Source organism: Arvicanthis niloticus, chromosome 10, assembly GCF_011762505.2.
Source record: "Arvicanthis niloticus isolate mArvNil1 chromosome 10, mArvNil1.pat.X, whole genome shotgun sequence".
In the NCBI taxonomy this organism is placed as follows: Eukaryota; Metazoa; Chordata; class Mammalia; order Rodentia; family Muridae; genus Arvicanthis; species Arvicanthis niloticus.
This window is the reverse complement of record NC_047667.1, coordinates 19,896,986-19,921,834: the sequence shown is the minus strand read 5'-3', so window position 1 is coordinate 19,921,834 and position 24,849 is coordinate 19,896,986. Positions and strand designations below refer to the sequence as shown.

At 44.6% G+C, this 24,849-nt stretch overlaps 1 protein-coding gene across 18 annotated transcripts in view; it reads left to right on the top strand.

Moving 5' to 3' along the window:
• The window catches only part of Pfkfb2 (6-phosphofructo-2-kinase/fructose-2,6-biphosphatase 2), a 33,332-nt gene continuing 8,483 nt past the window's right edge, over positions 1-24,849 (top strand). For 2 of the 18 annotated variants that reach the window (XR_013112791.1, XM_034512926.2), the window contains exons 1-15: positions 2-207; positions 2,361-2,478; positions 9,843-9,968; positions 10,431-10,527; positions 10,955-11,021; positions 11,155-11,229; positions 11,590-11,646; positions 12,798-12,922; positions 15,892-16,099; positions 16,475-16,621; positions 17,527-17,631; positions 18,357-18,486; positions 19,185-19,247; positions 19,723-19,787; positions 20,362-20,541. Coding sequence is in view for 11 of the 18 variants with exons in the window: in XM_034512926.2 (XP_034368817.2) it covers positions 88-207; positions 2,361-2,478; positions 9,843-9,968; positions 10,431-10,527; positions 10,955-11,021; positions 11,155-11,229; positions 11,590-11,646; positions 12,798-12,922; positions 15,892-16,099; positions 16,475-16,621; positions 17,527-17,631; positions 18,357-18,486; positions 19,185-19,247; positions 19,723-19,787; positions 20,362-20,541 (1,683 nt within the window). In the remaining 7 variants the exon portion in view is untranslated. Of the gene's footprint in view, positions 208-917; positions 1,055-1,133; positions 1,234-1,457; positions 1,581-2,312; positions 2,479-7,274; positions 7,566-9,842; positions 9,969-10,430; positions 10,528-10,954; positions 11,022-11,154; positions 11,230-11,589; positions 11,647-12,797; positions 12,923-15,891; positions 16,100-16,474; positions 16,622-17,526; positions 17,632-18,356; positions 18,518-18,590; positions 18,635-18,975; positions 19,078-19,184; positions 19,248-19,722; positions 19,788-20,361; positions 21,213-24,849 lie in introns of those variants that run through there. The other 16 variants (XR_013112794.1, XM_076941107.1, XM_076941105.1 and 13 more) reach the window with 16 other exon arrangements.

The window sequence follows — 24,849 nt, the reverse complement described above, 5'->3', positions numbered from 1 at the left end:
CCGTGCCTGGGGCGATTGCCTCACTCGAGGGGTGGCGGGGTTCACCCTTGTCATCCGGATTCCACTTCGATTCCTCGTAGCTTGGGAATGCAGTCCTCGCTGTGGCCGAGAGACCGGCGACGGACGGGGAAGAGGAGAGCTAACCAGTTAGCTAGTCAGTTTCCAATGTTGGACGCCGAGCCCGAGACTGCCTTGAGCCCAGTAAAGGTGTGCAGTAAACTCCGAAGAATGACAGTTTGCGGCACGCTTTAACACGCTGGGGGTTGTGAAACGCATACCTGGGTTGTGTGGAAGATGACCTGACTCCCGGGTAAAGAAGGAACGAGTAAAAGCAACTCTAGGCCTCCCCACCCCCCATCATTTAGCTAAAGCAGCAAGTCCCCCCTCCCCACTGTGGACTGTCAACCAGGCACCAATGGTGGGCTGGGGGAGTGACTTTGAAAAGTAGTTCTGGAGTATGTAAACCCCACTGCAAGAGCATGGGCTGTGAACCAATGACAGCAAATCTGGCCCCTCTCCACCCTTACTCCAGGAGCGGGTGCAGCTCTCCTCCTTGGCTCTCCAAGAATGACCCCAGATAACATAGCCTGGGTCCAGGGTTGCGGGAGGCAATAAAGGAACGTGCTTTGGAGTCACCTGGAAAGGTGACTGGGCAGCTCCCGGCTGCGTAGCTTCCAGGATCCTGACCATATGTTGTAGTTAGCTCTTGCATTCTGGTAGCCAGCAAGGCACCTCTGAAAGCCGACCTCGACCTCCCAGAACCTAGTCTAGCTGGAGATTCAGGAACGAAGGCGTTAATCCTCATTTTTCACCAGTCACTCCCACGCAAGATGTCAGCCCAAACAGGTCTCGCGAGAATAAGGGGGAAAAAAAAGGAAGGCTTTTAATTAACCCCGCCTTCAGCTTCAGATTTGTTCCCAAGCAACAGTGCCACCAAGCTCCACTGGGTCGGCTGCTTCAGGAGCTGACAGCCTTAGGCTGTCACAGGTCCTCCCAGACCCCAGGAGCCCGCCCCCTGGTCTGCAGGTGCTTCATTGGTCCAGCGTGCCTCCAGGTGAGGGCTGACGCGAGGGTGGGCGGGACCAAGCGCCCCACGTGACTCTCCCCAATCCCCCCCCCCCCCCCCCCCCCAGGAGCCGGGACTTCTTCAGTCTGTCTGCCAGCTCCGGTTCCCGGCGATCCGGTGGCGACACCGGGTCTACAGCAAGGAGGACGAATAGGACAGGTCTTAGGGTGAGCGATAATCGAGTGGTCTGGAACGCGGGGGCTGGGGTGCCGCACGGGCGCGGTTAAGGTGCAGAGCGACGGTGCTTTCGGCAAGTGGAGCCCCGGTGACGCTCCTGGGCGAGCAGCCCTGCAGGGACGCTGAGCCACAGCTGCCGTGTGGGGACTGCAGAATTGGCTGTCAGGCCAGGAGCCGTGCACGGGTTTTCTTTCTTTCTTTCTTTCTTTTTTTCTTCTTTGTCTCTTTTTAAAAAATGGAATCTTTTGAGCTCCTTGGTATCGGGGTTTGAGAAGTGAGCCCCAGTCTCTCTCACCCTAGTTGGTACCGGGACCCAAGGCTTATTTTGCAGGTAACGGTGAGTAAGTCATTTACTTCCGCTGCGCCCTAGGGGATGGATAGGAAAGGGCAGGGAGGCTGGAGAGCAGAGAACGTCAGAGAACGTAACATGCGAGGGCTATCTCAGCTCCACCACAGTTCTTCCTTCCTAGAATGTGCTTTCACCCGTCCCTCTCACCACAATTCCCAAATTCATTCACATTCTCTCCCTCTCCCCCCTCCCCCTCTTTCCCTCTCTCTCCCCTTCTCTCCCTCTCCTTCCCTCTGTCCCTCCGCCTTCCCTCCCTTCCTCCTTCAAGACGTAGTTTTACCTTTGGATTGGGATTGCTTTCTTGATAGTGGACTTGATCTAACCCCACCTCCAGCTCTCTTCTGATGGCCACCTCTGTTCTGTCTATATTCTTAAAACTAAGACCTATATTCTTAAAACTTCTATATTCTTAAAACTTCTTAATTCTTATTGTCGGGTCAAGAAACTGGAACAACTTTGGTTGGTTATCTTCATTTGTCAATTCTGTAAAATAAGACGAAGTAATCATGATAGGAAAATCTGCTTTATTAAGATGGTTGGAGGGCTTGCTGGGTTTGAGATATATGAACGTCGGCAAATTAACGCAAAGCTGGGGTGCAGTTGTATCGTGGAGGAGTCAGGTTTGTGACTTAGCCAAGAACAAGTGTTTGACCTGGATCTGGGTAGGGGCCGCTTCCTTGTATCACACTAATCCTCCGAATCGTTTTTTTTTTTTTTTAGGGACACCTTCCTTCCCTTCTTTCTATTGTATTTTCTCTCTCTTCCCAGGTGCCTCCTGAAGAACTACCATGTCTGGGAATAGTACATTTTCTGCAGAAGATAGCGGCAGCTATAAACCCCACGCCTCCAATCTCCGCAGGGCAGGGAAGAAATGCTGTGAGTTCTGGTAAAGAGTGACTGACTGCTGACCCTCTTAGGATTTTTGTCCCAGAAATGTATTTGTATCCTAGACTGTTTTGCTCTGTGGGGGTAGAGAGTAATTCTTTGCCTGATAATTTATGTTTTATTTATTTTGTGCCTGGATCTTACCACAGAACCCCAACTTGCTAGGTACTTGCAGTGTAACCCAGGGCTGGCCTCTGACTCATCATACAAGTTTCCTCTTTTAACCTCTTGAGTACAGACGTGTGCCTGTATCTCACATGGCATAGGACTTAAGACAAAGTCCACAGTGAGCAATTCCCTGTCTCAAACTAGAAGGCTTAGTGTCTTTGGGGCTTCTTGCCCCATATCAGGTTATGTGGGGAGCTAGAGCAAGTTATTTTATACATAGGATGGCCAGGTGTCACGGTACAGGATTAACCTGGGGCTGTCACTCTCTCAATCCCTTTATCTCTTGGACTGTGTTCTTGGAAGGTGACACTTATTGCATGCATTGAAGGCAGAAGCCAGGTGGTGGCCCACACCCATAGTCTAAACCCTGGTGAGATGGAGGCAGAGGAACAAGGGTTCAAGGTTTTGCTCAGCCATACATACTTAGTTCAGAGTAAGGCTGGGTTACTTGAGACCTGGCAGGTGAGAGCTAGCACTTATCCTGTTCCTCCCGGCCCTGAAGCGAGTGAGCTCTGACATGTGACTCACAGTGTCTGCTGCTTGAAATTCTTACAGGGTTAGCTTTGGGGTTTTGCAGATTCTTTCACACAAGCATTTTAATGTACAGAGGTGGCAGAACTGGTGGCAGGGGAATGAGGCATCATTCCTTGTCCCCTTGACTCTACATTCCTAAGCAAGGCTGTACACTTCCCTAGCAATCTGAGGCAGTGGTCCTCAGATATTTCGGGAAACCTCAGGAGCCTTCTAGCACTCTTCCTTTGGGAACCTCTGGTCAGTTCTCACTTTATGGAGAGGCATGTGCTGGATTGATGGAGTTATAATACTGAGCTTGGCACATCTCTCTCGTTAGGGTCTCCTTTGCTTGCCAGGGCAAGAAGCTACCACCTATGGCAGACTGCCTCATGAGTAAACTTACAGCATGGTGCTTGATTATAGTCCCTTCGGTCCGACTTTCGGGGTTCGGATGGTGGTTTTGCTGTTCCCTTGCTATGTACCCTTAAACAATTTGCTTAAGCTCTCTCTTCCTCGGTTTAATCTATAAGGAAGCAAGCCTCCTCTCTCTGTGCCCTTTTACCTTCTCCTCTCCTTCCCTTCTTGCTTTGACGGTGTCTCACTCTGTAACCCAGATCGGCATTAAACTTGTCATTTTCTTGCCTTAGATCCAGAGTGATAGGATTACAGGTGGACACTGTCACTCTTAACCTAGTTTACTCCATTATAAAGTGGAGACACTCTAGACTTCATAACAGAGTAAATCCTTCTCCCAGAAATGATGTGAGAGATAAAGAAGTACATATAGACAGGTGCTGAGATGAATGTTGGACATAGCTGCTGTCATTTTTTACAAATGACTCTACCTTTTGTATCTACCTTGAAACATTACATATAAGTAGACTTACATTTAAATGCTGCCAGCATCTCCTAATTAAAAGCCCTGTAAAGAATCATCTTTTCAGTGAAGAGCGTATACTATTATTTGACAATATTGTTACCTAGTTGTTCTGATCCAGTGTGTCCCTCTTAAAAGGAATGTGTTCTAGTTACTAGGCTATGTAGTCCAAAAGGCAGCAGAGAAGGGTGGGAGTGGACTTCAGAAAGAGCTAGTTCCTATCATCAGCCCTCTAGCTCTGCCTTGCTCTCAGCTAGCCACTCAACTAGCCACTCAACTAGCCACTCACTCAACTAGCCACTCAACTGGCCACTCACTCAACTAGCCACTCACTCAACTGGCCACTCACTCAACTAGCCACTCAACTGGCCACTCACTCAACTAGCCACTCACTCAACTAGCCACTCACTCAACTAGCCACTCACTCAACTAGCCACTCAACTAGCCACTCACTCAACTAGCCACTCCACTAAAGTAGCTACTCACTCAACTAGCCACTCACTCAAGTAGCCATTCCACTAGCCACTCACTCAACTAGCTACTCACTCAACTAGCCACTCACTCAAGTAGCCATTCCACTAGCCACTCACTCAACTAGCTACTCACTCAACTAGCTACTCAACTAGCCACTCACTCAGCTAGCCACTCCAGTAGCCACTCCCACCTGCTTCCAGAGCTCTGCGAGGGCTTTCCATTGCATCATAATCTTTAAACTCATCCCTGCTCCAGATTTTTTTTTTGGTCTAATCTCTACTCTTTTAAAACTGCTTTTTCTACCCAACTAAAGGACTCTGAATTGTCATTTCTGTACCTATCTTTCTTACGTCATGGCTAGACCATGAGATTGTGAGATCCTTAGGAGAATACAGTTTGTTTTTCTCTGCTGTGCACAGAGACTTGGCAGTTTGATTCTTAGAGACATCTTGTTCTCATCCATCTTACTAAGGAGAGCAGATTCATAGGCACCTATTCTGTTTTGCTGCCGTGTCCTTTTTTAAGAATCTCACTCAGGGTAAGTACCTTCTCTAAGGTGATAAACTCAGGCTCACCCTATTTGCATTGTTTTGAGACCCTGCCTTGTTATAGACTCCCTGGTTGCCTGAGTTGCTTTATTTATAGCACAACTCCTGTCTCCTTCCAGCTCTTTACACCTGCTTGCTAACTCTGAATCTGAGAAGTGACTGATTTCACCTCAGGCAAAAAGATGACTGTAGTGAGTGAGCCAAAACCTTCAAAGCAGCCTTTGGGACTTGAGTTGTTCCAGGGTTGGGATTACAGGAGTGCTGGATGGGGTATGTTCAAGGTACCCAGGGGAGGGCTCCAGAGACCACTGAGAGCAGAGTCTTATATGCTTGTCTGTCTGTCTGTCTGTCTTGTCTTGTTCTTTCTTTCTTTCTTTCTTTCTTTCTTTCTTTCTTTCTTTCTTTCTTCCTTCCTTCCTTCCTTCCTTCCTTCCTTCCTTCCTTCCCTCCCTCCCTCCCTCCCTCCCTCCCTCCCTTTCTTTCTTTCTTTCTTTCTTTCTGAACAGTGCCTAAATATTTATTTTTCATAACCTACATTTTTCAAATTAGACAGTTTTGCACAAAAATGATACAAAAGGAAACTTAAATTACCAATAGTTTACATGTAAGCTTGATTTCAGTCTTAATGAAAAGTAGAACAGAAACAGAAACCCTCAGGCAAGCTTCCACGTTACACTCCCTTTCTGTGACTTGCAGCTCTTAGTGCTCCTGGAATCTTCGATTGTCTGTTGCTTTCTGTATAACAGGTTACAAATATATGCTTTCTTTATTAAGTCCTTTCTCTCTTTCTCAGCTTTTGTTTATTTATTTATTTTAAAAACATTGCTAGTAGATTTGGAGAAGACAGATGTATTTTTTCCTAAATACAAAAGCAGCGTGGTTTAGAAAAGCTCAAGTAATGCACGAAGAAAACATGGAAGGTAAAAGCTCTTCCAGTCTCTCCTGTCTTTGCTGGATTCACTTCTTTTAGGTGTTTAATTACAAACATAGGTGAACTCATGATATACACACTCTTCTGTTACCATTTCCTTATAAAGAGTTTACTCTACTTTGGACTCTTTGTTTTTTTCATGTTGGTAAATCCAGTTTTACCTTTCTACACTGTGTGAGTTTCAGCCAATAATTGTGTGAAACTTTTCACTATCATACAGAACACTTCAATGAACACACTAATACTTCTAGCTGCTCATATCAACAGCTTTTCTTACAGAAGTAAAAGGAGTGTGATAGACTCAGTAGAATCTTCATCCACATTGAAAATGTGTTATTTGAATTTTCAGTGCCTCAAGATATCTATTTGCTGGAGGTTGGGTATTACTGACTATAGCTACACTGCTTAAAAAAACCACCAGTTTTCTAGTATGTAGCTACTATTTCATGCTTATCAGTCAGATGGCAGAAAGCAATCAGGGTTTGAAAGTCCTAATGAATAAAATTAAGATGATATTAATGATATATGCCTTATGGGTTGCATATTTTAAAATGCCGGGCTCATTTAATGTTGATAATGGAAAAGGTCCTTGGCCACAAGAAGACCAGGAACCATTACTCGCCTAGACATTCTCCCAGATAAGCATGGAGAACACAGTCATGCTTTCCATGGGACCTTTTGTCAGGTGCTAATGTGAGGGCCAAGAACCAGCAGATTAGGCTGAATAGCAGTCATGAGATCAGTAGTGTGGTTAAGAAGCCTGACCTTGACTTTCTTGTGGTCCTATGGGCCAAGTTCTTCCCTTCCCTAGGCTTTAGTTTTCCCATTTATATGAAAGAGACTGTCAAGCTGTCATTTTGACTAAGCAAGTTTATAAAGAGAAACTGAGTTGAATCTAGATAAAGCCAGTTTAATTTCAAATAAAGAAGACAAAAAGAATTTCAGGGTTGAAACCATTTTCCACTTTAAGAAACACTGTCACAGTGTCACCAGGTCCATCAGTTGGAAGTACCTCTATTCAAACTTAGGTGGTGCTTTTGCTTTTTCAACAGATAGGAAACCATGTTCCTAGTTTTAACAGGGTGACAGTTTGAGAGAGGAAGTGTTGTTTAGTTTTGTTTTATTTTTCTTTCTTTTTTTTCCCCAGAAGTTGAGAAGCCCTGGTTATGGCAGGTGTGTGTGTGTGTGTGTGTGTGTGTGTGTGTGTGTGTGTGTGTGTGTGTGTTCTATGCATGTCCTAGACTGAGGCTGGTGCTGTGGTGCTGAAGAGTAGGAGTATGGAGTTCCTGTGGCACAGCCCTGTGTTTTCTTTTGTACTTAGCTTTCTTTGTCCAGTATGGTAGAGCATAGAGCAACCACTCCCTGGTTTTTTTTAGAGCAGCTGCTAAGCATGCATTCGATCTAAACCCTGGGGAGGGAAACAGCACCTTTGGGGAAAGTGGCTAATGAGCTGGAAGATGTGGCAGAGAGGCCTTTAAGTGCAGCTGATGTGCCAAATCATTGCACATCCAGAGGAGTATGCCTTAAGCTGGAGAACATGAAGACTCAGGGGTTTTACTACTCCAGCCTGATGCCAGGTAAGGCTGTTGGCCTGCTAGGAGTCAGTGCTCAGTGACTTAGGCCACAGAGGCTATATGGTGCTGTTTACTCATCTCTAAGCTCCTTGTTTGGACAGAGATGAAAACTGCTTATGCTGCTCCATTACCTGTCTTGGTAGAGCTCCTTGTTCAGAGTCAACAGTATCTCCCATGCAACAGGGGGTTGGACTCTCAGTAAGTGGTCTCTTAGTTCTTTTTGAAGGAAAGACTTCAGTCAAGAGACATTTAATAGAATGCTCAAACAGAAGTTTATTTAGCAAAGTAAAGCAAACAGCCTAAAGAGATTGAAGTATACGTCTTCAAAGCAGGGAACAGCCCAGTTGGTTCTGAAATGTGGGTCTTAAAGAACCTTTTGTGAGTATCTTGTAGGTGGGTGCCTTTGTCCTCCCAAATTGTAGTAGGCCACATCTTCTTTTTAGCTTATTTCTTCTCATGTTTCCTGCAAAAGGGGAAGTGTCACAGCAGCAATGCACATGATATAATGATTTCAGGTCTTTGGGGAATGCAGACCGTTTGTAGTGCGCATGTATGTGAAATGCCCTGATGCCTTAGTTTCTGGCTCAGTGAGAACAGCTTCATTGCAGCTTTAGAGATGCTTAACCTCAGAGGCGTTCTCACCCTCCTGGCACATGGTGATGGTCCTGTTGCTAAAGGGTGCCAGGAGGAAGCTTTGGGTGCATTTTTTCCCTTTGTTGTCTATGTATGGTCTTTCTCCATGGAGAGAGCATTCAGCTTAAGCGTTCTTGGATAACCTCAGTTTGGGTCTTGACTTCAAGAAAGAGGTGACCAGGCACAAATGCAGGTCTTTTCTTTACCACTGCTTTGTGGCAGCATGAACAGGGAAGAACCAGTTCCTTTAGCACATTGAAAAGGCCTCTTGTTGGGAGAAAAACTGTCTGGGAAGCACGGATATGCTTCCAGTGCTGGGTTGATACTTGACTAATTTGTGTGTTGTACAAGTCATTAGTCCTCTAAGCCCACAACCCAGGGAAACTTAAATTTGTAAATGAGCATTCCTGAAATAAGTTAGTTACTATAGAAAGGTGTAGGAGAAGCTAAGGTGGGAAGAGTAAAGAGAGGAAGAGGAGGAGGAACGAGAGGAAGAGGAAAGGAAGAGGAGGAGCTAAGGGAGAGATGGAGAATGAGAGAGAGGGACATGGAGGCTGATGTTCGCTTGTCTGTAGCAGTCAAAGGTAGTTGGTATATCTAGGTTGGGTATTGGGTTACACTTCAGATTGTATGGGCATCTTGTTATTAATCATTACCAAATATATAAACCTTTGGATAATCTAAGCATTAGAGTCTCATCTGTACAGAGCCCATGTGGTTGGCAGGATAGTCTGGGCAATGCCCAACCTTGCAGAGACAGCATGGAAGACTGGCAGAGCCATCTCCCATGCTGGCATCTCCTGAGTGGCAGGACTAGTGTCTCTGGCTGGCTGTTTCTAGCTGCGACACGCACGTGGTTTCTGGCCCTGCAACATGGCGGCTGATCTAGGCAGAGCCGCAGCAACCTAGATAGTCGGCATGACCAGAGGCCACTTTTTAAAATAATTATTACAACAGAAAGGTAAGTAAAACAACTGTCTTGCTCATCAGTCATCTTGTTTTTATATGAGCTGTTGAGGCAGGCAAGCCTCCATGCCCTTGTGTTTGATCCTGAACCTTTATGGAGTCTAGTCAAACTTCTACCCTGTAGGCTTTGCCGACCAAAAATCTGTAGTTTAGAAATTAAAGTAAAGGAGGAGCTCATGACCTGAGTGTTGTTGCCAAAAAAAATTGAGGCAGGGTGTGTTTTTCTTTTGTTTGTTTGTTTTTTGTTTGTTCTTTGAAAGACCATCAAAATCTTGTTGAGGTTCTGGAGAGATGGGTGGGGTCCTCAAGGGAAAACCTCTGGGATCTATTTTAAAGCCAGCCCATTTGGGGTAAGTAGAACCATAGCTACAGTGTTATTAGGCTTTCTCTCTCTTCCTAATCCTGTACACTATTACTTCTCATCCTGGGAATCTCTCTAAAGACCTGGGAAAGAAATGCCTTGATATGGGTACTTTATGGAAGCCTACATGACCCTTTAACTCTGTTTCAAGAGGATATACTAAATAAAGCCTCAGTTTGCCTTCTTACCCTTCCTGGACCTTCGCCCTCTAGGTTTATGAGGATTAAAATAGTTGGTGACTATGAAACTTCTCATCTAGTGTATAACCCTCATGAGCCATGTTGTCATTTTCTAGCTCTACCTGTTTGCTTTTCTTTTAGCGTGGGCTTCCTATATGACCAACTCCCCAACACTCATTGTTATGATTGGCTTGCCAGCCCGGGGTAAAACTTATGTGTCCAAGAAGCTGACACGCTACCTCAACTGGATTGGAGTACCCACCAAAGGTAGGTGCAGGCCATTCTTTGGGGGAGTTGATTAGTTATGGGGCCTCACAGGTTTCTGAGAGACTTAGTCTTCTTAGCATCAAGGTCATATAATGTTTCTGATAAAAATGAAGATTGATTCTTCATTTGCTGAATGTGTCCCCTGTCCCTAGACTTGTCTGCTCAAGGCCCAGGCAGACCATCCTAGTTTTGATGGAATACCTTTGGTAAAAAGTATTCAGAATTAAATGAGAAGGTGGTGTCTCAAAATCCTTGTCATGTTTTTGAGCCTTAATGGTGTTCTTGTGAAACAGTAGTTGAGGAGGTAGAAACTCAGCTCTTCTCATAAGCCAGGACTTTTAACCCAACTTTTCTTAATTTGGTATTGTTTTCAACATACATGGTGCTTTTTCTGTCCCACTGGCCACTCTGTTAAGCCAAGAAGTCTCCTTTAGTTGGGCCATTGTATTGTTTTTGCTGCAGTGTTTAACCTTGGGGTGTATCGACGTGAAGCAGTCAGGTCCTATCAGTCTTATGACTTTTTTCGACATGACAACGAAGAGGCTATGAAGATCCGCAAGTGAGTCTTTTTTTTTTTTTTTTTTTTTTTTTTTTTTTTTTTAAAAAAAAGGCCTGACTTAAATCAACTGTTTTTAGGCAATTGTGAGATTGAGTGTGTTAGGGTCCTGTTTTTTCTCAGGAAATATATTGAGGGGATTTTAAGGGGAGTTACTAGATTGAAAGACCAGCTTAGGTTGAGTGGGTAGCAGGCAGGACTCTAGAAGATGATTTTATGTGTTGCCTAAAGAGGTAGAAGTCCCATGAATTGGACAGGGGGAACGTTGTAGGGTGGTGTATGAACTCCATGGAAAAACTGAAAGATTAGTTAGGGCAAACAATACAACCAGAAAGATACTGAGTGTGAAGTGATTCCTACAATTGTGTTTGTCTTTGGCCTTGCTTGGTCTTAGCTCCCTTTTCACCGATTTCCTTTGTTCTCATGTCAGACAGTGTGCCCTGGTGGCACTGGAAGATGTTAAGGCCTATTTTACTGAAGAGAGTGGGCAGATCGCGGTAAGCCTTGTCTCCTTTGTTCTTCATGTCCACTCTTCCAGCATCCTGACTCCTCAGCCCCATCTAGAGTCAGCCTTGGGTGATCTCTCTTTCTTTTCTTCTGATTCATTTACTTTGTGTGCTTTCTGTCTAGGTGTTTGATGCCACCAATACCACTCGGGAGAGGAGGGACATGATTTTGAACTTTGCCAAGCAGAATGCCTTCAAGGTGAGTTCTAACTCTGTGCTGGAGGAAGAGGGGAGTGAAAGTGGAGACCAGGGTGGAGGGATAGCAATGTGGAACCTGACTCTGCTGAGTTCAAGATTTGGATATCTGAGTTTGTCCTCTCAGGGCATATGCCTGATCCTTGAGTGTTTTCTGTTAGATCCTTTCTGTGGCCTTTAGTTGGCCTGTATATTTTAGAGCTAGGAGATGTGGTTAGATCTGTTTTTAAATGAAGAGGCCTTGAAGGCCACTTTATGAAGCAGATCCTAAAGATGTGATAGCTGGGTGGAGAGGATGAGCCTGTGCTTCAGTTAACAGCCTGGCAGTTTTGACGGGTTTGTCATGCCTTCTCTGCGTGCCCAGGTATTCTTTGTGGAATCTGTCTGTGATGATCCTGATGTCATTGCTGCCAATATTCTGGTGAGTGTCATCCCTGTCATCATCAGTCTGTCAGTCAGTTAGTCTCTGTCTCTGTTTCTCTCTGTCTCTGTTTCTCTCTCTGTTTCTCTCTCTCTCTCTCTCTCTCTTTTCTCTCTCTCTCTGTTTCTCTCTCTCTATTTCTCTCTGTTTCTCTCTGTCTCTGTGTCTCTCTGTTTCTCTCTCTCTGTTTCTCTCTGTGTGTTTCTCTCTGTGTGTGTTTCTTTCTCTGTGTTTCTCTCTGTGTGTTTCTCTCTGTGTGTGTTTCTTTCTCTGTGTTTCTCTCTGTTTCTCTCTCTCTCTCTCTCGTGTGTGTGTGTGCGTGCGCGTGTGTGTTGACTCTGAGTAGGGAAGGAAGGAAGCAGACAGGCTTACTTACCATCATAGAGATCTTTACTTGAGAGCATTGTGCCTTTATACTTTTATAGTTCCTGTGGGAAGAGTCTGGACCTTTGAGGAAGACAGTAAAAATGAGTTGTTGAGTGGGGAACAGCTTAGATTGTGGGAGTCCTGGCTTTGTGTTCTGATATTACCTGGCATTGAAACCTAAGTATTGCACCAGATTAGACTTCTTTTTCCTGCCCAGCCACCTCGTAGGAAGGTCATGTATTCTTCAGTTGTCTAATGTTCTGATCAGCATTGAGTATTGCTCTTCTGAGTCTTATGGACACATCACTGGACAGTACATCGGATAGTGTGTTTTGTCGTTTGCCAAGTAGGCATCTTTGAATGCTCTCCTAAAGGAGCCTTACATCATAGGAACTGTAGTTATCTTATTTGAGGAAGAGGCAGTGATTCCTGAGTCAAATACTGGGTCATATACCCTATTCTGAGTAGCAGTAGGGGGAAGTTAGAGCTCATTCTGTGTTCACAGGCAGATGTGTAAAGGGCTGCAGGCTCAGAAGCAGGAGTAGCTGCATGACTCCCTCTGTCCCTGGCCAAAGGCAGGCACATGACTCCCCACTGTCTTCCCTTTCTTGGTTGCCAGGGTCACAGGACAGGATGAGAGTGTTCAGTGACTGGGGAATGCCAGTGCTCTAGTGAAAAGCTGCTTCACGGACTTCTTTCTCTGTTCTTTAGAAGAGGCTGTTTGTAGGAGGGCTCACTCTTAAGAACAGAACTCTGACCAGGCCTTTATGTTCCTGTGATTTCAGGAGGTAAAAGTGTCAAGCCCTGACTACCCTGAAAGGAATAGGGAGAATGTGATGGAGGACTTCCTGAAGAGAATTGAGTGCTACAAGGTCACTTACCAGCCCCTTGACCCAGACAACTATGATAAGTAAGGTTTAACACTGTGATCTGAGGGTTGAGGCAGAAGGAGAATTGACTTTCTCTCTTTTGATCTCTGATTTCTTCTGGTAATCTAAACCTGTGATACTTGTATCATTTCACAGAACAGAGTTTTTATTGTGATATTGTCTTAGTTAGAATTACTATTGCTGTGATGAAACACCATGACCAAAAGCAAGTTGGGGAGGAGAGTTTTATCTGGCTTGGACTTCCACATCGTCCATCATTGTAGGAAGTCAGGACAGGAACTCAAACAGGGCAGGAGTCTGGAGGCAGGAGCTGATGCAGAGACCACAGAGAGGCTTGCTTCCTAGGGCTTGCTCAGCCTGCTTATAGAATCCAGGAGCATCAGCCCCGGGATGGCACCACCCACCATGGGCTGGGCCCTCCTCCACTGATCACTAATTAAGATAATGCTCTACAGCTTGCTTACAGCCTGATTTTTATGCAAGCATTTTTCTCAATTAAGAATTTTTAAATTCTCCTCTGAGATGACTTAAGTTTGTGTTAAGTTGACATAAAACTAGCCAGCACAGATATTTATATTATTTGTGACTTAACCATGCTTAACCATATTTTCTTATCAGTTTTTCCTCTCTATTTTCTAGAGCAGCAATTCTTAATCTGTGGGTCCTGATCCCTTTGGTAGTTAAATGACCCTTTCACAGGGACCCCGTATCAGATATCCTGCATGTCAGATATTTACATTATGATTTGTAACAATAGCAAAATTACAGTTATTGAAGTAGCAGTGAAGATAACTTTATACGTGGGGGTCACCATAACATGAGGAACTGTGTTAAAGGGTTGCAGCATTAGGAAGGCTGAGAACCACTGCCCTGGGCAAGGCTTTCCATCTAAGCATTATTGACATTTTGAACTGTGGAATTCTTTGTTGCAGGGGCTACTCTGTGTATCCTAATATGTTTAGCAGTCTCCCTGACCTCTGTCTACTTGGTGCCAGGAACAGATCCAAGCTCTGATGACTGAAGTGTTTTCAGACACTACCAAGTGTCTCTTAGGGGCCCAAATTGTCTCTAGTTGAGAACTGCTGCGCCAGATTTACCAAATCAGAAGTAGAATGCTGTAAGATAAAAAGCCCTTGGAGATGTGTCATCAGTTTTAGTCAATTTTAAAGTTCGCCTCACTCAAGGAGAAATGTCTGATCAGTGTTTGCCATCATGACTGTGATAGTATCAATTGACAGTGAGCCATAGAATACAGATTGATTTGCCTGGTATGAGGTCTAGTAAAATGTTAAGTCCATGGTGAAGAAAGAGTATATGCATGGAGACATGTGGGGACATTGCCCTAGGAAATGTCTTTTGTTTTGCATTTTTGAGATAGAGGGTCAAGGAATCCATGCTGGCCTCTAACTAATTATATAACAGAGGATGACCTTGAACTCCTGACCCTCCTGTTTTCACCTCAATAGTGCTGGGATGACTGGGTACACAGTTATATCTTGATGAAACAATGTTATATTCACCAGTTTTCTCCCCCATTGTGACAGAATATTGAGATAAGGTACTCAGGAGAAGTTTGTTTTGTCTCATTGCTCAGCAGATACAGCAACCTTGACAGGGAAATGACAGGAGCAGGCCTGTCTTCCTCCAAGCACAGTGGTGGGAGGCTGCTGCTTGCTCATATCCCAGAGGCTCAGGTAGCAGAAAAGTTGTGCTCACCCAGCTTTCTCTTCCCTCTACCCCTATTTTTTGATTCAAGGTCTCAGTGTTTTCTAGGATAACCTTGAACTCAGGGCAGTCCTGCCTCTGCCTCCTAAGTGCTGAGATTACACATGTGAGGCTCCATGCCTAGCTCCATTTTCTCCTGTTGTTCAGCCCCTGACCATGAGATGATGCTGTCCACAGTCAGGGTGAGGGTTCCTCCTTCATTTAGTTTTCTGTGGAAACACCGTCACAGACATTCCCAGAGGGTATGTTCCCCTGGTTCCCTAGGCATTGCTTAGTCCAATCAAGCTGATGACCAAAAGCAGCATTTAGGGCATTTAATAGGATATTGTAGACAAGCAAATAGAATCATCTAACTGTTCTGCTTAGCACAGTCTTAAATCACTGCAGTCATCTCATTCATGTTTTGAACTTTGCATTTTCTTCAAATGGATTTCTCAGAGTAGAAGTATTTAGAAATATTTCCATAATAAATGGTTGAAAGGCACTGCCCCAGATATGACATAAAGAGATGTCTTTGCTCTAAGTCCTGTGTAGAAAAGCATTCTAGAGGGATATTTATGTTTATTAGTATGTATGTTTATAGAGTTTTATCTCTGGTGGTAGGTCAAAGGTGAGTTACCTTATTGTACCTTTTATTATTTTGAATAAGCTCTTATTACTTTAAATTTAAGAAAAACCCTGTGGCCATAAAGCAAATAGTTTGCAGCAGTGTCTTTGAGAAAGGTTGCTTAGGTGTCTGAGGGTACAGCGGGTATCCTTGCAGCATGTGGTTTGTTTTCTCCTCTCCTCCCCCTGAGTTGCCATGTTCTGTCTAGATTTTGACCAAGTCACAGGGGACCCAGACATCTCACAAAATTTTGAGTTTAACAAAATCTTCAGGTCACTTAGTTTAGTCCCTAGAAATCCTGAAATTGTTTTCCACACTTAGATATGCTGCATGGCATAGATTGGACACTGAAGAAATAGTGCATTCTTGCAGGAAGTTCAAGAAATAGTATGCCATCTTGGTTTGGGGATGCACTGTCTCTTAGCATTTGGTTCTACAAATGTTCCAGTGATGGGGAGAGGGGAAGAGCTGATGAGGCCCTACAAGCCAGTATCAAATCATTCTCCCCAGACTTGCCTTGTTTGTCTTGAGAGTGTCGGACTGGAGCATCTCCTACCTTAGCCTCCTAACTGCAGGTGCTGACAGCCTTGCTCCCTGCTCGCCTCATTCCTACTTTCAGATTTTCTTACCATGAAATTTCCTTCTCCCCTGTTCCAGGGATCTTTCTTTCATAAAGGTGATAAATGTAGGCCAGAGATTTCTGGTCAACAGAGTTCAGGACTACATCCAGAGTAAGATTGTCTACTACCTGATGAATATCCATGTCCATCCTCGTACCATCTACCTTTGCCGGCATGGAGAGAGCGAGTTCAACCTTTTGGGAAAGATTGGAGGTGACTCTGGCCTTTCATTGCGAGGAAAGCAGGTGAGTAGTTAGCCAGCAGACTGCATTTCCTAAGCTTAGAGTTAGAAGGGCATGCTGGAGGTCATCTGTTTTATCCCTCCTGCTTAAATCCCATTTGGGCTTAGGCTGGGGTGTCACATAGCGGGCAAGTGCTGAAGATGTCCTCTGCTTACTGTTGCCAGCTCTGGATTAACCTTTGGGTCCTTTGAAACATTTTCTGCTGTGATCGTTCAGCCATCAGAAAATTATTGGGCACCGTTTGTGATGAGAGCGCAAAGGGCTCTAACTGAATTTTATTTCCTCTTGTGTTTATAGTTTGGCCATGCCTAGTAGTCTCTTTGTGTATTGCATGTGTGGTATGGTATGGTTTTTTTAGCTTTTATTTCCAAACCCCAGTTTGCTCAGGCTCTGAAGAAGTTTCTGGAGGAACAGGAGATCCAGGACCTCAAAGTGTGGACGAGCCAGTTGAAGAGGACAATTCAGACAGCTGAGTGTCTTGGGGTGACCTATGAGCAGTGGAAGATCCTCAATGAGATTGATGCTGTGAGTAGGCATTTCTCATCAAGGACTTATAATCTAGGGAACCTAGAAAGCCAGAATCATCAACTAGAAACCAAGGAATCTGAATCCTGCCATTTCAGAGGTTAGTGAGAAGGGATAACTATCCTTCATCAGGGCTTTCTGGCTGCTCTAGTACCTGAACCCAGTGTGAGACCTGAGCCAATCTTTATCTGAGCCATTCTGGTGTTTGCAGAGAGTAGAGCTAACAAGGACTCATTTTGTTTCCCTCCTTAGAAAAAGAAATGCCCAATCACTCAGTTCTATAATACTTTCTTTAATCAATTTGTCAGCAGTTCTGAGAAAATCCTTCACATTTTTCTTGGCAATTCTTATCACTTATTCCAAATGTACATTTCTTTTTGTTTTATTGATACCAGGGTTCACTCTCAGCCCAGGTTGGCTTGGAACTCTTGATCTCCCTGCCTCAGCATCTTGGATGTTGAGATGTCAGGCGTGAGTCAACATGCTCGGCTTAGATTTTTTTCTTTCCATCCTTCTCTACCCTTTTATCCATCCCACAGGATTTCTCTTCCCCTCAGTTTCCTCTCCTCCTCTGGTTCCTGCTCCTGTTATCCTGCAGACTCTTCCCTCCTGTGACTTTCCTTGTAGTAGTAGACTAGAGTGGTAGCTCAAGCTAGAGAAGCCACCTCTCTCCACAGTGCCTCCTGTCCTGTCCTGTCCTGTCCTGTCCTGTCCTGTCCTGTCCTGTCCTGTCCTATCCAAGGCACCTTGTAACACCCTGATATCCTGGCATAGACAGGTGCAGTACAAGGAAGGACTCAGTACATGGCCTCAACACATAGTAAAGCACTGGTGTTCTGAAATGTCATCTTCCTCATCTGAGATAGAGAGTGCCTACATCCCAACTCTGGTATGGCTCTTTTCAGGGCGTGTGTGAGGAGATGACATATTCAGAGATTGAGCAACAGTATCCAGAAGAATTTGCACTTCGAGATCAGGAGAAGTATCTGTATCGATATCCTGGTGGGGAGGTGAGTCTTTACTCTGAGAAGATGCCTGGTGCTTTGCTGGGCACTGACCTTAAAGGGAGGAAAAGGGGTGACTTAGGAATCATTTGCTATCCTGCCTTTGGTCATACTGTTGAATGCAGCTTAGACAACCAGGCTTTACACTTTAAGAGTTGGTTAAGATCTCTAGGGAACAGGGTGAGAAGATGTCTTCTGAGTTGAGAATGTTGTAGAATGAACATGATCTTACATTTTCCATTCTGTTCCTTCTACTTTAAAGCAGATAGAGTCACCAAGTGAGTATGAGTGACTTCTTGCCATGTTCGAGGCACTACCTTATTGATGTGGCTTCCTACCATAGGGAAGTGTACATGGCAAAGGTAGATAAATGACATGGCAGAGGTTCAGGAAACCTGCAGAACTCTTCTGTTGCTCTACACGCTGCCCCTTGAAGCCTTTGACTGGCTTTGAGTGGTCAGTATGCCATAGTCTTCTTTCCTTTTTGCTTGTATTTTAGTGCTTGTGATGAAAAGAGAAACGAATTGAATTCACACTTAAAATTTTTCGAACTGTGGTGTTTGATCTAAATATTGCTTCTGAAAGGTCTGAGTATTCTTTAGAAGCCAGGGCTGCGGCAGTTAGGCAACACAGAGGCACTCCGTGAGTAGTCTCCTGACTCTGGAACTTAGCCACGCAGTTGGCTGCCCATGCTCCTGGCCTCTTACCAGCTCTCTTCCTTCCCTTCCAAGTCCTACCAGGACCTGGTGCAGCGGCTGGAGCCTGTCATCATGGAGCTGGAGCGGCAAGGCAACATCCTCGTCATCTCTCACCAGGCTGTCATGCGCTGCCTCCTGGCCTACTTCTTGGATAAAGGCGCAGGTGCCATTTGAGGGAAGGAATGGGGGCGGGGGTAAGCACATCCCAAGGGATCCTGGTGGTAGCAGGATGCTTGACTACTGGCTCTCCCTTTCTTCCACTCATAGAGTACATTCTTCAGGCAGCAGTGAGGAGCTCCCAGCAGCCATTGGTCAGTCACTACTCCCTTCAGTCTGCTGCCACAAAAGCTGGCAATGGAGAATGGCTGATTTGATGCTGCCTGATCAGCCTAAAGGGCCAGCCTCAAGCTGACATGACTGGTAGCATCAAGGCTGGTGGTTGAACAGTCATTTTGTCTCATTAGCTATTGCAGATGGTTTATTAGAACAGTCTTCACCCTTTGGGTTGGGAGTAGAGCAGTTGTTTTAGGAAAGCCATAGGAAGTGCTACTCTGGCTCTTCCTTTCCCTAGTCCTCAGACCACTTGAAGCCTTTGACTGGCTTTGAGTGGTCAGTATGCCATAGTCTTCTTTCCTTTTTGCTTGTATTTCAGATCTAGATTGCCATTCCTTCCTTCCTGACCACTCAGTACTGTGGGTGACTCTTTTGGACTTGACAGTTTCTTGAATTTAGGGGAGAAGCGGTACAACTCTAGGTGACGGTCAGGGTGAAGAAAACTCATGAGCCCCTTATAGTCTCTCTTCCTCCCATGACCTTATTCTGTAATACTAAGACTTCCTCCCTGGGTCTTCCTTCTTTCAGATGAGTTACCATACTTGAAGTGCCCCCTCCACATCATCTTCAAACTTACTCCTGTGGCCTATGGTAACTATGAGCATGAGCTGGTGAGGTGGGGACTGCAGACTGTTGGGTTTAGAAGTGGTCACTTGTGTCTAAGAGGTGTCCCATTCATTGCTTCTGCTTGGAAATGGCATGTGCATGTGTCTAGGAATACACAGGCCCCAGCATATGCTTCGCTCTTCTTAGACTAAAGTTTACTTTTGAGCTTCCTCTTGATGGCTTTCTCTTTTCTTCCTCCTCTTCCTCCTCCTCCTCTTCCTCATCTTCTTCCTCCTCTCCTTCTAACCCACCTCCCATTTTGTTGATTGTTTATGTCTTGTGCTTGGCTTTATTTTGTTTTGCTTTTGAGATGGGGATTTCACACTAGTTGAGTCTGTCTTGGAACTCCAGCTAGTGTGGGACTCATGACAGTTCACCTGCATCAGCCTCCAAGTACTGGGATTTCAGGGAGTGAACCATCATGCGTGCCTCTGACAGCTTTTCTTTCCTGTTTTGTCAGGTTGCAAAGTGGAAACAATTACACTGAATGTGGATGCTGTAGATACACACCGTGACAAGCCAACTGTAAGTAGTTTCTGCTTACCCCGAATCTTGGAATCTTTGGGATCAAGAGACTTGGGTTTCTTTTGTGTTCAAAAACCAAATCCAGAATTCATGTCCTGTATGTCTCTTTACTTCCAAGAGGCAAAGATGAGGCAATTTTTAGTTTAACCCGAGTACTTCTTTAGGAATCTTAGCCTTGAAAGTTAGCAACTGGGAATTGAGTTCAATATAGAAAGTGTTTGCAGAAGTGAAATGTACAAATTCCATGCTGCACCCCTAGGGAAACTTCCATTTACAAAGCAGGATCCAGGGGGCCATTGCCAGTGTAGTCAGCAGATGCAGGTCACCTCCATGGTCTCTTCTTGGCAACCTGTGTGGTTAAGTGAACCCCTTTGTTGGTTCCCTTACTGCTCTTCAACATGATGGCCAGGATATTCCCCTGTGATGAACCTTTTGTTCCTCTGGGACTAGGAGCCCAGAATATGGCCTGCTCAGTCCTGTGTGCAGGGGAGCAGAAGGAAGAGCAGTTATGACCTCTATGGGTAAGGTTTGGGTATGGCTTTCATGTATATGGTATCCCTCCATTTCCAATCAGCACAACTTCCCCAAGAGCCAAACCCCTGTAAGGATGAGAAGGAACAGCTTTACGCCTCTGTCCAGTTCGAACACAATAAGGCGTCCAAGAAATTACAGTGTTGGGAGCCGACCCCTCAAGCCCCTCAGCCCTCTCCGTGCCCTGGACATGCAAGAAGGGGCGGACCAGCCGAAGACCCAAGTCAGCATTCCGGTGGTGTAACTGTGTGTTTCCCTCCAGCTTTGGCCTCTTGCCCTTGCCACTAATCAACCAAGAAGTCATTTAACTTTAACCTACTTGTGTCCCAGCATTAATCTGAACATGGAATCTGAGCTTCTGCGTGTGCAGAGCAGCCCCAGCTATTCTAGTGTAAACACCTCACCGGGGGCAAGATGGCCAGTTGGGTTTTTAGGACAGGTCCCCAGATGGGATGTTGTGAAAGAAGAGGAGCCAAGCATGAGTCATAGACTTGGTTCTTCTGTTTCCTGGTGTCTGAACCCAGTCTCTGTGAAGTGTGTGTGTGTATGTGTGGAAGGGGGGTTGTTGGGAGGGAGTGCTGAATAGCGTGAGATGTAACAACCTATTTGTCATTCATATGTGTCCTTTACATCTGTCTTTATAGCCTTAATTTTCCTGTCCTGTAGCTTCTCTTTGGGTTGTCTGGTGTAATGCATGGCATTGTGATGTCTTAAAGTCAGGGATTGTTGATAGGTATCTTAGCCCCATTGGTGCTGTCTGCACACGGGTCTGGATCTGCACTGGGAGAGTCTTTTCCCTTCCCTTCTCCCTTCCTCTCCAGCCAGGTCCAGCAAGGGTCAGCCCAGGCTACAGAACATCCACAGAAAGCCCTGGAGTTTGCAAATGGACATAGGGTGAGAGCTCTTGCCTCTTTTCATCAGAAACAGTCGTGAGTTTTTGCTGCCCTGGGGAGCTAGCTCTAAGAATATGGATATGTCTTGGTTTGTGTTCCTAACTTGAAGAGCTGGATAGTCCTGTGCTGGCTGTGAAATGGGGCTGGGGCTGGGGTGAAGTCTAGTTCTTATAAATTTACAGTTCAGGATTTTTGTCCTGTGGCTCTCATTTTCCTTGCCATTCCAGTAACTTTCCTGCAGCCCATGACCTCTGGGGCTGTTTAAAAGCACCATTAAGCCCTGAATTTCTCCAGGCAACAGTGAGGGTCTTCAGTAAGTTCAGTAAAGCTGATCATTGTTTATCAGTACTTCTTGTAATAATTTCCTAAAGCTAAGTTTTTATATGAAAAGTTATTCTTTGGTTATGAAAAAAGGTTTGATGATGAATATATAACCTGTATTATTGGGGGCATTTTGTTTATATAAGAAAATATTACAATATTCCAAGAAGTCTTCTGGGGGTTGGCTCTTGAAAGTTTATTTGTATCTATTTCTTGCTTAAAGGGGAGTCTCCATATTGGCCCAGGGCCTTGTGTTTGCTAAGCGAGCACCCTGCTGCTGAGGCCAGTCCCAGTCCACTCTGGTACATGTAGCACCCTGCTGCTGAGGCCAGTACCAGTCCACTCTGGTACATGGTTTGAAGGGACAAATTTAAAGGGCTCATGAGGTTTTTCAGAAGAGACAGGTGATTCCCTACCTCTCAGTTTGTCATGTAGGGTCGTGTTATGAGAGAAAGGTAGCAATTTTCTTTGTTTTGTCTTGTGATAGAAAGTTTTTTGCATGGTTCTTATCCAGAAACATTTCTTAGACTGTGCTGTAGAATTTTTGAAAAAAAATTATATATATATATATATATATGCACACACACAAACACACACACACCTTGGTTCCCTTGAGACAGACTGAGTACTGCTTCCAAACTCTCTGGGATTGGAATCTTGATATTTGGGTGTTTAAATGACTTCCTGAAGAGTTAGTCCCAGGTTAAGAAGGCCACTTGAGGAGCTGGAGCAATAGCTCAGTTATAACAGCACATGCTGCTCTTCTAGAGGTCCAGAGCTTGGTCCCTGGCATTCCTATTGAGTGGCTTACAGTAACCTATAGCTCCAGCTCTGGGGCATCTGATGTCTTCTTCTGGGCTCCCCAGGTACTTTTAACATATATAGCTCATATATACACATAGACACGTAAATAAACATAAATAATACTAAAACTAAATCTTTTTTTTTCAGTCCTACTTTATGAAACTGAATAGAAAAATAACCAGTCTGTTGGTATGTTAGACAAAGGAGCAGAAGTTGGAGCTGAAAAGCAGTAGCTTCCTTCCACGTCCTTCAGCTTCTAGAGCAAGGTCCTTCAGAGTAGCTGAGCAGGAGCAGCAGGGAGACACAGAGTGGAAAGTACTCTTACTCCAGAGTTTAGGGAAGTTCCACTTTCATCTTTTTTTTCCCTTTGCCCTTGTTACTTACTACTGGGAGGTTTGCCTGGCTCTGCTTATGTCTATGTATCACAAACCCCACAAAGAGAATATGACTTCTAGAGTACCTGGAGGTGAAGCTTTCAGTTTTCTCATGGGGAAAATAGGTGAAGACTTGAATCTACCTGTATAAAACAGGGAAAAGAAAATAATTGTTTATTTATTTATTTATTTTTGTTTTTAAACTCAAAACAGAATGGGAGATAAAATCCTGAAAAATGGTGGGAGGGGTCCTGGAGATATAGTTCAGTGGTAGAGTACTTGCCTAGCCTATAGGAGGCCCCGAGTTCCATCCCCAGTACTCGGGAAACAAACACAAAACACAAAACAATACTGAATGAGAAAGTCAGGGAATGGACTTGAAAGAGCAACTGAAAGGAGATTTAGAGAACCAGTACTGTTCTGCCTTGTTCCCAAACTAGAATTTAGCATTTACCGATCACTGGGGTATGGCTTCTTCTCTTAGTAAATGAATCATTTTATCATTCTTAGACATGCGTTATGCTGTGTGCTTGCCATTATTTCTGGTTCCTAAGAAGACAGAGTTAGGGATACAGCACGCTTCTGGTCCTAGACCAAATGGTTGAACATTTCAGACAAGGATCTATGTAATCCTTGTAGAAGTTGGTAGTTGATCTCCACACACGTCATTTAAGAAAACAAACAGTATAATTGTTAGGGAATAAATCTGCCTGATGGTTCTTGTGGGGACAGGTGTGATGTAAGTTCCTGAGGAGCTCAGAGCGTGGTGTGGCCAGTGGACCGGAGAACATGCCAGGTAGTTGAGGTGGCTCTGAGCGATGAGGTTACCTTCCACTGCCTTGCCATCTCAGAAGAACGTTGTGTTGCAGTCAAAAGTTTCAGTAAATCACCCAGCTTTCCTTGACTGATTTGTTTGTGTAAAGGCATTTTTAAATTTTAAAAGTACCTAACAGTTAAGCAGGACTGCTATGCAGGAGCTTGGCCCCTCCCTAGAGGTGACACACATCAGAAGTGTGCCTAAGAATTTAGTTTTGTAGTGTCTAGAAGACTAATGGTCTTTTGCCGATAGTCCATCCTTTCTCATTGTGCTGACTGGTAGGATATGCATATTATTATATTTCCTTGCCTAGTGTTCCTGCAAGAAGCTGAACGTTTTTTGTTTCCTTTATGGAAAAGTTTCTATACACCATGGCTTTTCACAGGTAATATTGTAAAATAGTGACCCACCTTCTCATTTTTCAAAAGATGATGTTGTAAATTGCTTGTGTGGCATTTTGTGATCCTAGCTAAGGTGATGCCAGAGCGTTGTGACTTTGCTTGAAGTCATTTCATCCAGTCTCCTGCTTCAGGATAGAACTTTTACTATCTGTTCCTGAACCTTCTGTACCCTCACCCTTTCCTGTTGTGGGCTGTAATATGCTCACTGAGAGGGCTGCTGTTTTTAATCTGCTGTGTGTTTAGCCTTTACTCTTAATCTTATACAAAGGGAAATATGATCCCAGGAGTGGGTCAGAGTATTCCTTCCCATGAGCCTTTCACTGGGTGTGTAACTAATATGCATATGACTCGGTTTAAAAACACTCTGAATTGTGTATAGTTTTTTGTTGTTGAAGCACCAAAGTCAACTTACTCAGATGTGGTTTTCCTGTGGCAAATGCAAAGGGCTTCCTTCTGACAAGTGGCGTGTGATGTAGAAGATGCTGGACATTCCTTGTTTGGATGGAAATGGGCAGAACTGGGAGGCCCAGGAACAGTTTTATTGCAGATTTCTTAGGCACAGCTCTGCTGAAAGTGAAGATGTTAATCCTTAGTAGCATTCTGATTTATTCTCGTGATATTGATAATGAAATATTGCATCAGGTCCATTTAAAGTGCATATAATTGTACTTGAACTGTGTTTTATGTGCATGTCCGTATAGAACGGGTTAATAAAATTGCTGAGTAACTTGAACTTATTAGAAGGCTTCTGGTTTTATTTTTATTTTTTGGTTTGTATCTTGAGTTGTACTTCCCATCTACTGTCTTCTGAAACTGCCTCCTCACACTTGACAAGCTGAGACTTAGCAAAGCAACGTAAGTTCTCAGAATGCTTGGTGTCCAGGGTTATAGGCATGGCTCTCTTACACCACCTTCTGGGGG